At 37.7% G+C, this 15781-nt stretch overlaps 1 protein-coding gene across 7 annotated transcripts in view; it reads left to right on the top strand.

The window, feature by feature from the left end:
* LOC135111550 (activated Cdc42 kinase-like) overlaps positions 1-15781 on the top strand; it is a 116916-nt gene that overhangs the window by 48547 nt on the left and 52588 nt on the right. For all 7 annotated transcript variants that reach the window (XM_064024991.1, XM_064024983.1, XM_064024997.1 and 4 more), the window contains 5 exons: positions 484-621; positions 1431-1625; positions 2559-2708; positions 4411-4559; positions 7778-7918. In XM_064024991.1, coding sequence (XP_063881061.1) covers positions 484-621; positions 1431-1625; positions 2559-2708; positions 4411-4559; positions 7778-7918 — 773 coding nt within the window. The remainder of the gene's footprint in view (positions 1-483; positions 622-1430; positions 1626-2558; positions 2709-4410; positions 4560-7777; positions 7919-15781) is intronic.

The following is a 15781-nucleotide window of genomic DNA, read 5'->3' as shown; positions in this document are numbered from 1 at the left end:
GAGAGAGAGAGAGAGAGAGAGAGATTAACTTAAATTATTACTGTATATAATACCTCTGGGCAACAGATCAAGAGGCCACATTTATTTATTTATTTTTTTTAAGATAAGGGAAAAGAAAGATATTTGAAAATGCATGTATCATATAAGTTTCACCAAAAATCATTAATTCATAGAACCAGTCACTGTAGGAGTTTGTGTACATGTACTATAAGTAAATAGTGGGTGATGTACCAGCACAGCCAGCCTTGGGGTGTAAGGAAACTTCAACACCAGACCCTGCAGTATAACATGAGATGTGTCAACCTAAACTACACTTCTTTCCATTTTCTTTTAATAATACTTTTTTTTCTAAAAAGCAGATGGCGGTTCCATAAAGATTCATGCAGCTACCTCATAAGAATTAAAAAAGACGAGAAGTATTTGTTTAGGGACAGACCATCATAGGCTTAACTGAAACACACAACTCTTCTCACTTTCTTTCAGGTACAAAATGTTAGTCAGATCAAATTTGTGACAGATGAGGACCTGCAGGCAGTGGGCATGTCCCGGCCTGAGATCCGACGACTCAAGAAGTATTTCCACAAGTACTGTCCACAGACCTACCTTTCCAAATTTAAGAAAGTAAGTGTATATTTCTGGACCTAGGAGAACAAGTACAAAAAAGACATTAATGTATATACTCATATAAGGTACATAAAACATTTCAGTATATAAGTAAATTGGAATTGGAGATGAGTAGCAGTGTTCATTTATGTATGCATAAAGAATTTTTTTTTTGCAAAGAAAAATCTTCTATAGCTTTATAGATGCTGCAGTATGTGTTTGTGATAGGGATATTTTCTTTTAAAAAGAAAAAAAATGTTTAAAGTATTGTCTTGTACACTTGTTCAGAAAACTATCTATTCAGATGAGTGGTGGGTGCAAAAAGTAACATGTATCTGGTAATAAAGAAGATAACTTTCCTTTATTTGCCCTTTGGTGGTTATCCACAGGTATGAGTTAAATGATGCTACGAAAAGAAGGAAGTCATCATTACATAAACTGTTTGACACTATGTGATACTGGGTTAGCAGGCCAACCAACATATCTGAAAACCCCACACTTTTTTTTTTTTTTTTTTTTTTTTTTTTTTTTTTTTTTTTTTTTTTTTTGTCAAATTGGCTATACAAAAATCCCATGGGTAGTTTTTTGTATTTAGAAGAATGTAACATACTTACAGAAATTGAATTTATTTGGTTGGGAGTATGTACTTTCATAGGCAGAAGTAGTGCACCTTGAGCTTGTAAACCCCATAATATGAAAGTATTTCTGTATGTCAAACACTTTCTGAAAAGTTTATATGGTTGTACACTTTCACACAAGCATGCATCACATCCTCATATTTGTACTGCATTCCACATAGTAACCCACACCTCTGTACTACATCTCAGATTCTGTTGGCGCGACGTGAAGGGAATGATGAAGGAGAGGTGGTGGTGCCAGACGAAACAGGGGAGCGACCTAGTGTTCGTGTCCCCAGCAAGCACATCATCCCAGCAGATGCTATTGTGATCAATAAGGAGCTTGGTGTTGGAGAGTTTGGAGTGGTGCAGCAGGGAGTGTGGACCAATGAGGAGGGTGAGCGGGTAAGTAGTGAGGAAAAGAAGAGGAGGAATGGAACAGGAGGGAAGATAGTGTGAGAATTAAGTCCAGTTGGAGAGTAAAAAGAAGGAAGCAGTCTGAGGAAAGAAAAAGGTAGATAATTGGGCAAGAAGTCTCTACAACTGAAGAATATACGAAGAAGAAATCTGGAAGAATATTGACAATGTAGTGTAAAGTGTGTATCTGTGTGCATGTGTATGCAGAAAAAGATGGCTGTGTATTTCCTTATCTCTTCACCATAAAGGAAGCAGAACATCAGATATTATACCTTGATTGATAGCAAAGTCAGGAAGAAGGAAGTTTATACAGGCCAGCATCCTTTACCCTGACCCTAGTTAGGAGTGAAAAGGAAGAGCCACAGGAAGTGAGGCTGTCATTCTCCATGTCACTTAGGTACTTCCTTTTAGTGTGTGGTGGATGAGTGGAAGTGAAGAGTGACAGTGCTTCATCCCTATACTCTCCATGTCCCTGCCTTATGTGCCATATTTGTAATAGGGAAAATGGAGAAAATGTGTGAAGGGTTTTTCTGTGCATTTTGAAGAGTGGAAAAGGAATGTGCTTGATGGATCAGCTTTGCTCTTTGCTTGGATCTTTTCTTTTACATATCATAGGTCTTAGTATAGAGGAAAGAGTTATTAATGATTATCAGTAAATAAATCTAAGCCACATAAGTAGCTGGTGTTTGTACCATCATAAGACTTCGTATAGAAGACAGAACTATGAGTATTAACCAATAAGCAAAATCTGTGCTACATGACTGTTCTCATGAGACTGTGGAAGACTGTTATTGGTGTAACTAGTAAGTAAAATCAGAGCAACATTATTAATTGTTTTCATTCACTAGTACAGAAGATTTATTGTTATTAACTAATAAGATGAGAGCCATACGAGTAACAATTCTACCATTGCACTCTCAGATCCAAGTGGCCATCAAGTGCCTGAGTAAGGAACGGATGCAGACACAGCCCATGGAGTTCCTAAAGGAGGCATCTATAATGCATAACATCAACTCGGAGCATATTGTTCGCCTATATGGTGTGGTACTGGACACCAACGCCCTTATGCTGGTGAGTTTCCTGGAATGTTACTACCAGTCACTTAGCCAGGGCACAAACCTTTTATGCTCTCTAGAATAGTATTGCCATATGCTTGTTGTATGCCTTCATATACTTTAGTCCTAGAAAGTGCTGTCTCTTTTACTGTTCAAATGCCTTCTTTGAATTTAAGCCTCAAAGTGTTGTTTCTCATCCTCCTTCCATGTCATCCTCATATTTCAATCTTAGAAAGCACTGTGTGTTATGCAGGTTGAGTGTCTTCCTTTTACTTCACTCTTGAAAAGCACTTTTCTGTCATGGTCCTTGAGTACCACCCCTGTGCTTCAGGATCCCTCTAATGTTATTAAAGTAGTAGATGTATCATTTATGTCCGCCATGCTGGATAGTCACACAGTTTGTTAGGCTTTCTGGATTCTGAATTAAATTTTTATTCTCAAATAGTATATGATTCAGCTTGTCATATAAGAAAGATATTATCTATAAGTTTTTTGGCCATTTTGTTTACTATATTATTGTTATACGTAAAATGTTCACATGCCTATTTTACAATATGAATAGGTAATATCTATCTGATATTGTTTTACACAGATGAGTTGCTGTGATTTTTTCAGTTATCTGCTTAATCCATTATATTAATGTTTACTTACCAACTGGAGGAGAAGAAATGGAAGAGGAGAAAATTTAAGTGAAAAAAGCAGAGAAATGTGAGGCTGTGAAAGGTATTTATGTTATAGGTTGACAAGCAAGTGGTTATAAAAGGAGAAAAAAATGTACCTATGAATATAAGAGATACGGAACGGAGCACGACACCTGATATTGCATGCTATGAAAATCGTCTCAAAGAAGCCATTGAAAGACAAGGTGGGGGGAGTGAGAGCATTTAGAATGTGTGTGAGAGATGCATTATGAACACCTGTGCAAGTTGAGTGAACTATGAAGTGATGGAATAGATAGGAAAGAAAATACACTGAGATGGTTTGGCCTCAGAGTGAAGATGAAGACTTGAGAGTTTGTAAAGAAAATACATAGTAACATTAAAGGCAGTAATAGGAGAGGAAGCCACATAGAATGTTGAAGAAGAGTGTACAGGAATACATATGTGAGGTACAGTGCTTGAGCAAGATGGTAGCATTTGGATAAGGATAAGTAGAGGTGCTGCTATGGTCATCCCATTAGGAAGTTGCTTCCAGAGTGAGTCAGAATGATTCATAGAACTTGCTATTTTTCTGATTTGGATGGTTTTGCTTCATGATGAAAAATTTATCCTTGCAAGGCTTTTTTTTACTCAGTGAATAGTATGTATACAACATTTACTTCATTGAATCTAGTGAGGAAGGATAATTATACAGTTTATTTCTTATTTTATTTTTATTTTTTTTCCATATTCTACTACTGCAGCAGCAAATGAAAATTACAACATAATGGCAGAGCAAGCTTTTGTTGGAATTATTTAGCTGAAGAATTCTGACATGACTGAAAAAAAGAGAGCAATGTTTGTTGTTTTTGTAATCTTCAGCTCACACAGCACTGTAGAAGAAAGATCCCAACTTTCTCTACTCATAGTTATTAGTTCCAATATCTTCCAAGCTACCCCAGTGCAACTTGTCTTCATCATAGTTCTCTTTCTGTCCTGTCCACATCAACTGTAGTTATCAGAAAAGTTCTCATACATGCTAACACTAATGACATCAATGTGTATGTATGTTTCTTTCAGGTGACAGAGCTGGCGCCATTGAGGTCTCTCTTAGAGTGCATCAAAGAACCATCCCTACGTGTCAGCTTCCCTGTGGTGTCCCTGTGCCACTTCTCCATCCAGATATGTGATGGAATGTCCTATCTGGAGGGGAAGAGACTCATACATAGGTCAGTTGGGGAAAAGAGAAAAGAAAGGGAAGGCAGGTATGAGCAGAGGTCATTCATAGGTAGGTATGGAAGAGAATGAGGTAGAAAGAGGAAAATGAAGTAGTTTTACTAGGTAGGTGTGCTGACAAAGTGAAGAAAATAAGAAGAGAGAGGAGAATGCCTGTCATGGAGCAGAGGGTGAAAAGAGTCAGAAGGGACTTGTAGGCATGGCGTAAAGTTATTCCTTGCCACTCATTATTATATCAGAATCAGAAGTACAAAATCAAGTATTGAGCATTATGTAGTCAACTAGAATTTTGGAATACTCTGCACAAACATATTTTAACTTCTATAGTGTGTAAAGAGAAAGGAAGTAGAGGTTACATGTAAGGAGGTAGGTTTTTTTTTTTTTTTTTTTTTTATGCAGGAAGGACACTGGCCAAGGGCAACAAAAATCTAATAAAAAAATGCCCACTGAAATGCCAGTTCCATAAAAGGGTCAAAGCAGTGGTCAAAAATTGATGAATAAGTGTCTTGAAACCTCCCTCTTCAAGGAATTCAAGTCATAGGAAGGTGGAAATACAGAAGCAGGCAGGGAATTCCAGAGTTTACCAGAGAAAGGGATGAATGATTGAGAATACTGGTTAACCCTTGCATTAGAGGTGGACAGAATAGGGGTGAGAGAAAGAAGAAAGTCTTGTGCAGCGAGGCCGCGGAAGGAGGGGAGGCATGCAGTTAGCAAGATCAGGAGAGCAGTTAGCATGAAAATAGCGGTAGAAGACAGCTAGATATGCAACATTGCGGCGGTGAGAGAGAGGCTGAAGACAGCCAGTTAGAGGAGAGGAGTTGATGAGACAAAAAGCTTTTGATTCCACCCTGTCTAGAAGAGCAGTATGAGTGGAACCCCCCCAGACATGTGAAGCATACTCCATACATGGACGGATAAGGCCCTTGTACAGAGTTAGCAGCTGGGGGGGTGAGAAAAACTGGTGGAGACGTCTCAGAACACCTAACTTCATAGAAGCTGTTTTAGCTAGAGATGAGATGTGAAGTTTCCAGTTCAGATTATAAGTAAAGGACAGACTGAGGATGTTCAATGTAGAAGAGGGGGACAGTTGAGTGTCATTGAAGAAGAGGGGATAGTTGTCTGGAAGGTTGTGTCGAGTTGATAGATGGAGGAATTGAATTTTTGAGGCATTGAACAATACCAAGTTTGGTCTGCCTCAATCAGAAATTTTAGAAAGATCAGAAGTCAGGCATTCTGTGGCTTCCCTGCGTGATATGTTTACCTCCTGAAGGGTTGGACATCTATGAAAAGACATGGAAAAGTGCAGGGTGGTATCATCAGCGTAGGAATGGATAGGACAAGAAATTTGGTTTAGAAGATCATTAATGAATAATAAGAAGAGAGTGGGTGATAGGACAGAACCCTGAGGAACACCACTGTTAATAGATTTAGGAGAAGAACAGTGACCGTCTACCACAGCAGCAATAGAACGGTCAGAAAGGAAACTTGAGATGAAGTTACAGAGAGAAGGATAGAAACCGTAGGAGGGTAGTTTGGAAATCAAAGCTTTGTGCCAGACTCTATCAAAAGCTTTTGATATGTCCAAGGCAACAGCAAAAGTTTCACCAAAATCTCTAAAAGAGGATGACCAAGACTCAGTAAGGAAAGCCAGAAGATCACCAGTAGAGCGGCCTTGACAGAACCCATACTGGCAGTCAGATAGAAGGTTGTGAAGTGATAGATGTTTAAGAATCTTCCTGTTGAGGATAGATTCAAAAACTTTAGATAGGCAGGAAATTAAAGCAATAGGACGGTAGTTTGAGGGATTAGAACGGTCACCCTTTTTAGGAACAGGTTGAATGTAGGCAAACTTCCAGCTAGAAGGAAAGGTAGATGTTGACAGACAGAGCTGAAAGAGTTTGACTAGGCAAGGTGCAAGCACGGAGGTACAGTTTCGGAGAACAATAGGGGGCACCCCATCAGGTCCATAAGCCTTCCGAGGGTTTAGGCCAGCGAGGGCATGGAAAACATCATTGCAAAGAATTTTAATAGGTGGCATGAAGTAGTCAGAGGGTGGAGGAGAGGGAGAACAAGCCCAGAATCATCCAAGGTAGAGTTTTTAGCAAAGGTTTGAGCAAAGAGTTCAGCTTTAGAAATAGATGTGATAGCAGTGGTGCCATCTGGTTTAAATAGAGGAGGGAAAGAAGAAGAAGCAAAGTTATTGGAGATATTTTTGGCTAGATGCCAGAAATCACAAGGGGAGTTAGATCTTGAAAGGCTTTGACATTTTCTGTTAATGAAGGAGTTTTTGGCTAGTTGGAGAACAGACTTGGCATGGTTCCGGGCAGAAATATAAAGTGCATGAGATTCTGGTGATGGAAGGCTTAAGTACCTTTTGTGGGCCACCTCTCTACCATGTATAGCACGAGAACAAGCTGTTAAACCAAGGTTTAGAAGGTTTAGGACGAGAAAAAGAGTGAGGAATGTACGCCTCCATGCCAGACACTAACACCTCTGTTATGCGCTCAGCACACAAAGACGGGTCTCTGACACGGAAGCAGTAGTCATTCCAAGGAAAATCAGCAAAATACCTCCTCAGGTCCCCCCAACTAGCAGAGGAAAACGCCAGAGGCACTTTCGCTTATGGGGATCCTGAGGAGGGATTGGAGTGATAAGACAAGATAAAGATATGAGATTGTGATCAGAGGAGCCCAACAGAGAAGAAAGGGTGACAGCATAAGCAGAAGGATTAGAGGTCAGGAAAAGGTCAAGAATGTTGGGCGTATCTCCAAGACGGTCAGGAATATGAGCAGGGTATTGCACCAATTGCTCTAGGTCATGGAGGATAGCAAAGTTGTAGGCTAGTTCACCAGGATGGTCAGTGAAGGGAGAGGAAAGCCAAAGCTGGTGGTGAACATTGAAGTCTCCAAGAATGGAGATCTCTGCAAAAGGGAAGAGGGTCAGAATGTGCTCCACTTTGGAAGTTAAGTAGGAAGGAAAGGGAGAAAGAGGTAGAAGTGTGATCTACTGACAAAATGCTGCTGTATAAGTAAAGATATGTCCTCATCATCAGTGGAATGATAATGATATATGCTGCAGCTGTTTTATTATGAAATGATGGACAGTATATTAATTTTGCAACTTGTTTCTTATGAATTAAATCACCCTTAATAATTAGCAAAATCTTCAAAATTTACAGACCAGTATTAATAACCAATTGTTCATCCAACAGAGATCTGGCAGCAAGAAACATCCTGGTATTTTCCAAGAACAAGATCAAGATTTCAGACTTTGGGCTGTCAAGAGCATTGGGTGTTGGCAAGGATTACTACCAGACCAATTTCAATGTTAACCTGAAGCTTCCAATAGCATGGTTTGTGTTTACCTCTGATTCCTTAGTACATATATCTCAGGCTTACATAAAGCAGAGGGAAGGTTTTTGTAAGGATGCATGGGTGAGAGTAAAGTCAGTTGGAATAGAAAGAGAGAGAGGGGAGAAGCATATTTATCGTTATTACTAATTGAAACTCTGGCATAATTATTTTGACATAACTCTCTCTCTCTCTCTCTCTCTCTCTCTCTCTCTCTCTCTCTCTCTCTCTCTCTCTCTCTCTCTCTCTCTCTCTCTCTCTCTCTCTCTCTCTCTCTCTCTCTCTCTCTCTCTCTCTCTCTCTCTCTCTCTCTCTCTCTCATCTCTTCCTTCATTCTCACTTCTTTCACTTTATATCACCTTATGTTGCTGCACACAACAGCACACACACACACACACACACACACACCACACACACACACACACACACACACACACACACACACACACACACACACACACACAAACACACACACGTTGATGCAGTCTATTTAGATCTGAAAAAAGCTTTTGATACAGTTCCACATAAAAGTCTCGTATGGAAACTGGAACATCGAGGAGGGCTAAAAGGAAAAATACTTAAGTGGATGAAGGATTATCTCCAAGGTAGGGAAATGAGCACAGTAATCAGAGATAATAAATCAAGTTGGTGCGAAGTAACAAGCGGAGTACCACAAGGGTCTGTGTTGGCACCTATAATGTTTCAGGTCTATATAAATGATATGACTGTGGGTTTAAATAGCTACATTAACATGTTTGCAGATGATGCAAAATTGATGAAAGTAATAAAGAACCAAGAGGATTGTGAGGAACTACAGAGGGATATTGATAGAATTTATGAATGGAGTAAACGATGGAAATTAGAATTCAATATAAAAAAGTGCCATGTAATGGAGATGGGAAGAAGTAAAAGGAGACCTTCATGGGAGTATAAGATGGGAGGAATCACAATACGAAAGAGCAAAGAAGAAAAAGACCTGGGAGTAATAATTCAAGACACGCTATCACCAGAAAAACACATCAATGGAATATTTGGCTCTACATATAATTTGCTAGCAAATATCAGGGTGGCATTTAATTACCTAGACAAAGAAATGATGAAGAAAATCATAACACACATGATACGCCCCAAACTGGAATACGCAGCAGTGGTATGGTCTCCACACAAGAAGAAAGACATAAGGAAATTGGAAAGAATACAAAGAACAGCTACGAAAATGATACCTGAATTGGAAGACCTAAGTTACGAGGAAAGACTGGAAGAAATTGGATTACCAACACTGCAAGAAAGAAGGGAAAGAGGAGACCTGATAACAATGTTCAAATTAGTAAATGGCATGGAGAAGATAGACAGAGATGACCTAGTTGTAAAAGTGGAGGAAGGAGATAGACGTACAAGGGGACATATGAAGAAATTAAAGAAGAGTCATTGTTTGGGAGATATTAAGAAATACAGCTTTCTGCATCGAACGGTTGAAATATGGAATAACTTAAAAGAAGCGGTGGTTGCGGCAAAGAGTGTGCACATGTTTAAAGAGAAATTGGACAAATTCGGGTATGGAGACAGGACTAATTAAGCTTTGGCTGGGACCCTGTACTATACAACTAGGTAAATACAACTAGGTAAATACACACACAAGTGTAATGGCAAAAATACATGAAAGAATAGTGAAGTAAAGATGGAGTCTATATCTGGAAATAAAGAGATATTAACAGACAGACAATTCAGATTAGAAAAGGAAAGTCGTGTATGACAAATTTATTGTGCTTCTACTCCAGAATAACGAGAACGGTGGTCAAAGATAGGAAGTCATCACGGAGAGAGGTAATTAGTGGTGTCCTGCAGGGATCAGTTCTAGCACCAGATATGTTTGCTATCTATGTGAATGATATGATGGAAGGGGTGAATAGCTAGTCTATTTGCTAATGATGCAAAATTGATGAGAAAAGTGGAGAGGATAGAGGATTGTTGAGCTCTACAGGAAAATCTAAATGTGATTTAGGATTGGAGTGGCACTTGGAAAATGGAATTTAACGTAAAAAAATGTGGAATGTTGAAGTTTGGGCATAGTTGTGTGAGGAAAGTCTTCAGTTGTAAATTGGGTAATGAGGAAATAAAAGTGAAGAGTGAAGAGAAAGATCTAGGAATTACTGCTGCTGATAAGCTGTCCCCAGAGGTACATGTAAGAAAGAAGACAGGGGAAACATATATTCTGGTGGGAAACATAAGAACAGCTTTCAACTATCTGGATGAAGAGATGATTAGGAATTTAATTGTGACAATGATAAGACCTCGTTTGAATTATGCGGCAGTGATATGGTCTCCCAGAACTAAAAGGAACATAGAAAATAGAGAGAATACAATGAGCAATGACAAAGTTGCCTCCAACCCTGTCAGGCTGTATGAAGAGAGACTAAAGAAAGTAAACCTGCCCACCTTAGAAGAGAGAGTTGACCTGATTGCCTTATATCGGATTTTGTTGGGGTATGAAAAATTGAACTGGAGTGATTTGGTGGTGAGAGAGAGAGACTTTAGAAGTGCAAGAGGGCATGAGAAGAAGTTGAAGAAGGGTGTGTGTAGAAGGGATATTAAGAAGAACAGTTTCCCACAAACGACTGCAGGAATCTGTATTGTGAGTATAGTTTCAGTTCATAGGAGAGTTTGGTTTGTTTGTTTATATTTTGGACAAACATGGAAGAGGGTGGCACCCCAAAGGAAAGGGGATCTTTTGAAGGTTTCACTGGAGAAGAAAGAGAACTGAATTATAGGTTGCAGTGCAGAAAGGTTTTGTATATGGAGGAAATAATGGACAAGTTATTAGAGAGTAAAGACATTGGAGGCACACCAGGAGACAGGTATGGAGTTGCTGAATATTACAACAAAGTTGATTGAGATGGAAGACAAAAATGAGAAGTTAAAGGTGGAAAATGACTGTTTGAAGAAACAAATAAAGGAGAAAGTATAAACTGTTCAGAAAGGAAATGAGAAAATGAAGGCAAGTGTAAAGGATGTGGAAATGAGGCAAAATAAGTGGTTAAATGAATATAAAGTTGAAGAAGAATCACTGAAGAAAATAATAGAACAACAAGAAAATGAGAAACAAAACCTGAGACAAAAAGTGGTAAATGTTATTAAAGAAGAGAAAAAGTTAGTGAGAGACACTGTAGAAAAATATAAACAAGTAATTGTATTTAGTTTAAAGGAAGAGAAAATAGTAATTACAATTCAAAGAAAGTAAAAGGAAAAGAACCTTTTGAATAAGTTACTGAAGAAAGTGACGGGTGAAGACAACCAGGTAGTAAAGCAAGTGGAAGAGTTCCATAGAATTGGGAAATATAAAGAAGAGAAAATGAGACCAATAAGAATAAGGTTTGCAACACAGGTACAAGCAGAAGAGGTAATTAATGGGGTCTTGGAGATTGTCTGGAGATGAAGAATATAAGAAAGTGTGGATAAACAGGGATCTGAGAGACTGAAAGATTGAAGCAGAAGGAGCTAGTAAATGAGGCTAAACAAAAAAACAAACAATGAACAGAAGAGGAGAAGAAAAAGTTTTCTGGAGAGTAAGAGATATGAGAATAAAGAAATGGTACATCAAACAGTAAGTAAAGTATGTTATACTAATGTAAATGGATTAATATCAACAAAGATGGAAATAAATGAGTTGTTAAACTGAACCTCACCAGATGTTGCTGTATTATGTGAGACAAATTAGAAAAATGAATGGGGAACTCCTGACATTGGTGATGATAAATATAATTTACAGTTGAGAAATAGAAGTGACAAGGAAAGAGGTGGAGTGATCATTCTAAAAAATTTGTTAAAGTGGAGAAGGTAAACACACACACACAAAAGTAAAGACAAGTCTGAAATTTTACAAGTGATGATTAGAAGTGGAAATGGAAGGATAATGAATTATGTAGGAGTGTATGTACCACCTATGACCAATGCTTGGTAAAAAGAAGAGCATGAAGTGATGTTGGTAGATGTGGTAAAAGATCTTGAAAAGATAGTTATGGAAAGTAGTGATATAGTTATTGTTGGTGATTTTAATTGTGAGGTAAATTAGAAGACATTAACAACTACTGGAAGTGAGAACTCATGGAGAAATAGATTATTAAACTGGGTGGTGGAAAACTTAATGACTCAATGGGTTGATTTTTATACCAGATTCAGTGGAAGAGATAAACAATCAAGACAATTTAGTTTTTGCCAAGGACATGGAAATTATTGAAACTATACACTATGATAGCCCTCTAGGTAAAAGTGATCATGTGTCAATTGAATTTAATTTGAAAAATGAAAATGTAATCATTGATGAAAATTATAAGGTAAGAAGATTTAAATAAAGCAAAGCTGATTTCTTTAAATTAAGAAAGTACTTAGGTGCTGTGAACTGGAAAGACTTTGAACTTGCAGATGTTCAGGAAAAATGTGATGAATTTATAAGGCTATATAATATTGCTGAGGAGAAATTTGTACCTAGAGGAGGAGCAGGATGTAGAAAGGGTAAGTAATGGTTCAATACAAAATGCAGAAATCCTTGAAATTGTAAGTTAAGTGCTTGGAATAAATGGAAGAAAAGGAAAACTGAGAGCAGATAGTGATGCTAGAAATAAGTACATTGAGATAATAAGAATGGAGAGAAGAAACTATGAAAGAAATATAATAGAAAAGTGTATAAATTAACCAAAATTATTCTTTAGACATATTAATGGGAAGATGAAGAAGGGAGAAGGTGTATCAAGACATAAGGTTGAAGGAAAAGTCTATGAGGATGCATAGGACATGGCAAAGGTTACGAACAAAAGTTTCAGATCAGTATTTACTGTGGAAGGGGAGTTTGATGCTGGAAGGGATAATTTGGTGAGGAATATACTAAGTACAGTCCCAGTCAGTTATGAGGAAATACCTAAGATGATGGAAGAACTTGATGTGAATAAAGTATCTGGTCCAGATGGAGTATCAAACTGGATATTGAAAGAATACAGAGAACAACTGGCTGATAAAATTCACAGTATGGTTGTGACATCATTGTTGCAGGAAAGAGCACCAAAAGATTGGAAGAGAGTAAATATTACACCTATATTCAAAGGAGGAAATAATGAAAACCCACTAAATTATAGACCAGTGTCATTCACTAGTCTTGTAGGAAAACTATGTGAAAGAACAATAAAGGAATGATGGTTGGAACACTTGGAAAGAGATAAAGTTTTCGTACATTGTCAATTTGGATTTAGAGGGGAAGATCAAGCACCATGAACTTATTGTCCTTTTATTCAAAAGTAGTTGATATTGTGCAGAAGAGAGATGGATGGGTGGATGGAGTCTACTTAGACTTAAAGTAGGCTTTTGACAAAGTACCACACCGAACAGTGCTATGGAAGATAAAAAAAATTATGGAAGAATTGGAGGAAGACTGCTGGAGTGGATGGAGGATTATCTGGATGATAGAGAGATGAGATCTGTAATACAAGACCAAAATTCATCTTGGCTGAAAGTAGCTAGTGGTGTCCTACAGGGGTCAGTGTTGGGACCAGTAATGTTTGTGATATATGAATGAAGAAATAGATAGCTATATGAACTTATTTGCAGATGATGCTAAGCTGATGAGAAGGATAGAAAATGTAAATGACTGTGATACTACAAGATGATTTAAACAAGATAAATAGATGGAGTAAATCTTGGCAAATGGAATTCAGTTTAAGTAAATGTAAAGCTAATGCAATTTTGTTAGAGTGAAAAAAAGAATACAATATCATTATGAGATGGATAGTGTGAAGTTAAAGAAATCAAAAGAAGAAATGGATTTGGGAGTAACAGTTACTGAAAATTTGACTCTGGACAGACACATTGATAAAATTACTGGAGAGATGATGAATTTGTTAAAAAGAGTAAGAATGGCATTCTTATATTTGGATAAAGGAATGATAAAAAGTTGTTGATTTCCATGAGACCAAGATTGGAATGTGCAGCAGTGGTGTGGCCTTCTCATACAAGGAGGAATATTACAAAATTGGAAAGAATACAAAGAGCAGTCACTAAGATGGTTCCAGAGTTGAGAAATTCAACCTGTGAAGAGAAATTAAGAATGTTGGAAATTCTCCCTTGAAAACAGGAGAGAGAGAGAGGAAATTTAATAAACATGTATAGAATGATAAATGGTATAGAAAATATGCACAAAGAATGTTTTATAAATTTAGACACACAGAGTACAAAGGGACACAGTAAGAAGTCTAGAAAAGTTAACTGTAGAAGAGACATCAAGAAGTATGGTTTTCCTCAGAAGTGTGAACAAATGGGATGAACTCAGTGAAGACTTGAATGCCAAAACTCTCCATGCTTTTAAGACCAAACTGGATAGATATAGAGATGGGATACTGTGAGATTACTCCCCTCCTGTAAAGCACAACTAGGTAAATACACACACACACACACACACACACACACACACACACACACACACACACACACACACACACACACACACACACACACACACACACACACACACTGACTAGGCTGGCCTGATCCATGTGTATTATATATCGGAATTAGCAATAACAGGAGAGAGAAATGTGTAAAACTTTCTACTGATAGTATGGAAGGAAAAAACTAAGCTACAAAAAATACGGTATATCAGCAAACACTGTATTAGGCAGTGATATCTTTGTTCTTAGAAGGGAGAGTGGGATATAGAAAAGAAATAAGAACAATCTGTTATTGAGTGTAACTGGGATATTTATTCATTTATTTTATTTTATTTTATTTATTTATTTTTATTTTTTTTCTTTTCTTTTCTTTTCTTAATCACTAAAGGAGAGCAATGGCAGTGATTTTCATCCCACTAGGACTGGCCCTCCAACACTAAATGTCAAAAATAGCCTGTGTTCACACACACCTTAAGCTTAGCCTGCAATGGAAGAGCAAATGAAATAGACTTTGTACTCAAGATCAAGTCTTCCTCTGTCTAATGATGCCATCTCTATGTGCAGTGGTTATGGAGAGACAGTGAGTTGAAGAGGAGAGACCTTTGGAGGGAGTGAATTCATTGCCTGCCATGTATCCATTCCGCCTGACAGGATATGGTTAGCACACAATGAAAATTGGTGCCCTTAACTCTCATCATGTATGCTAAAGTTTATAGATTTTCTGCCCTATTGCACTCTCACTAAGTTATGGTCGAGTGTGAGCAGGTAATACGTCTGGCATTGGGGTCCAAGGGCAGGAGGGAGCAGGCAGGGAATTGAATTTGTCAGAATCACTATCACTGCAATTAGTCATGGTGTGAGTGGGTCAGAGACAGAAATTAGCCTAACTAGCTCACAGGAAGTATTACCAAAGACTGAACTACAAAAAGTTACAAAAGTAGCTAAGTTTATCATAAAAATCGCAAAGCAATTATAGCTGCCTCCAGTCCTCACCTAGTAAAACAGCTATAGCCATCTGTGTTCCTTTATGGGTTAATTAATTCATAGTAATTATTACATACAAATCTAAGATAATCCACCAAACAAAGATGAAGTATTTCTTTCTTTCCTACTCAGTACAAAAAAGACAATTTTTCACCTTAATTCCTTATCTGCTTTTATTTTTTACTTTAACTCATATTTGAGGAGTATATACGCAAAGTTTTTATATTGATCCCAAATAGAAATTAATTTTGCATTTAAATCTTTACTTGAAAATTCTTATCTCTTAAAAGGCATGGAAACCCTAGATTGACAATTATAGATAAATGCATTAAATAAAGTAAGTTTGTAGGTGATATCTTCCGTAAACCTCTTACCCTGCTGCCAGTAAAGGTGAGTTAAGCAGTTATTCATTCACTACCTAGGTTCCATATTCTGCTAATTTGCTGACCA

The sequence above is a fragment of the Scylla paramamosain genome, chromosome 2, assembly GCF_035594125.1.
Source record: "Scylla paramamosain isolate STU-SP2022 chromosome 2, ASM3559412v1, whole genome shotgun sequence".
In the NCBI taxonomy this organism is placed as follows: Eukaryota; Metazoa; Arthropoda; class Malacostraca; order Decapoda; family Portunidae; genus Scylla; species Scylla paramamosain.
Note: the sequence above shows the minus strand (reverse complement) of the source record. Positions and strands in the feature narration are given on the sequence as shown.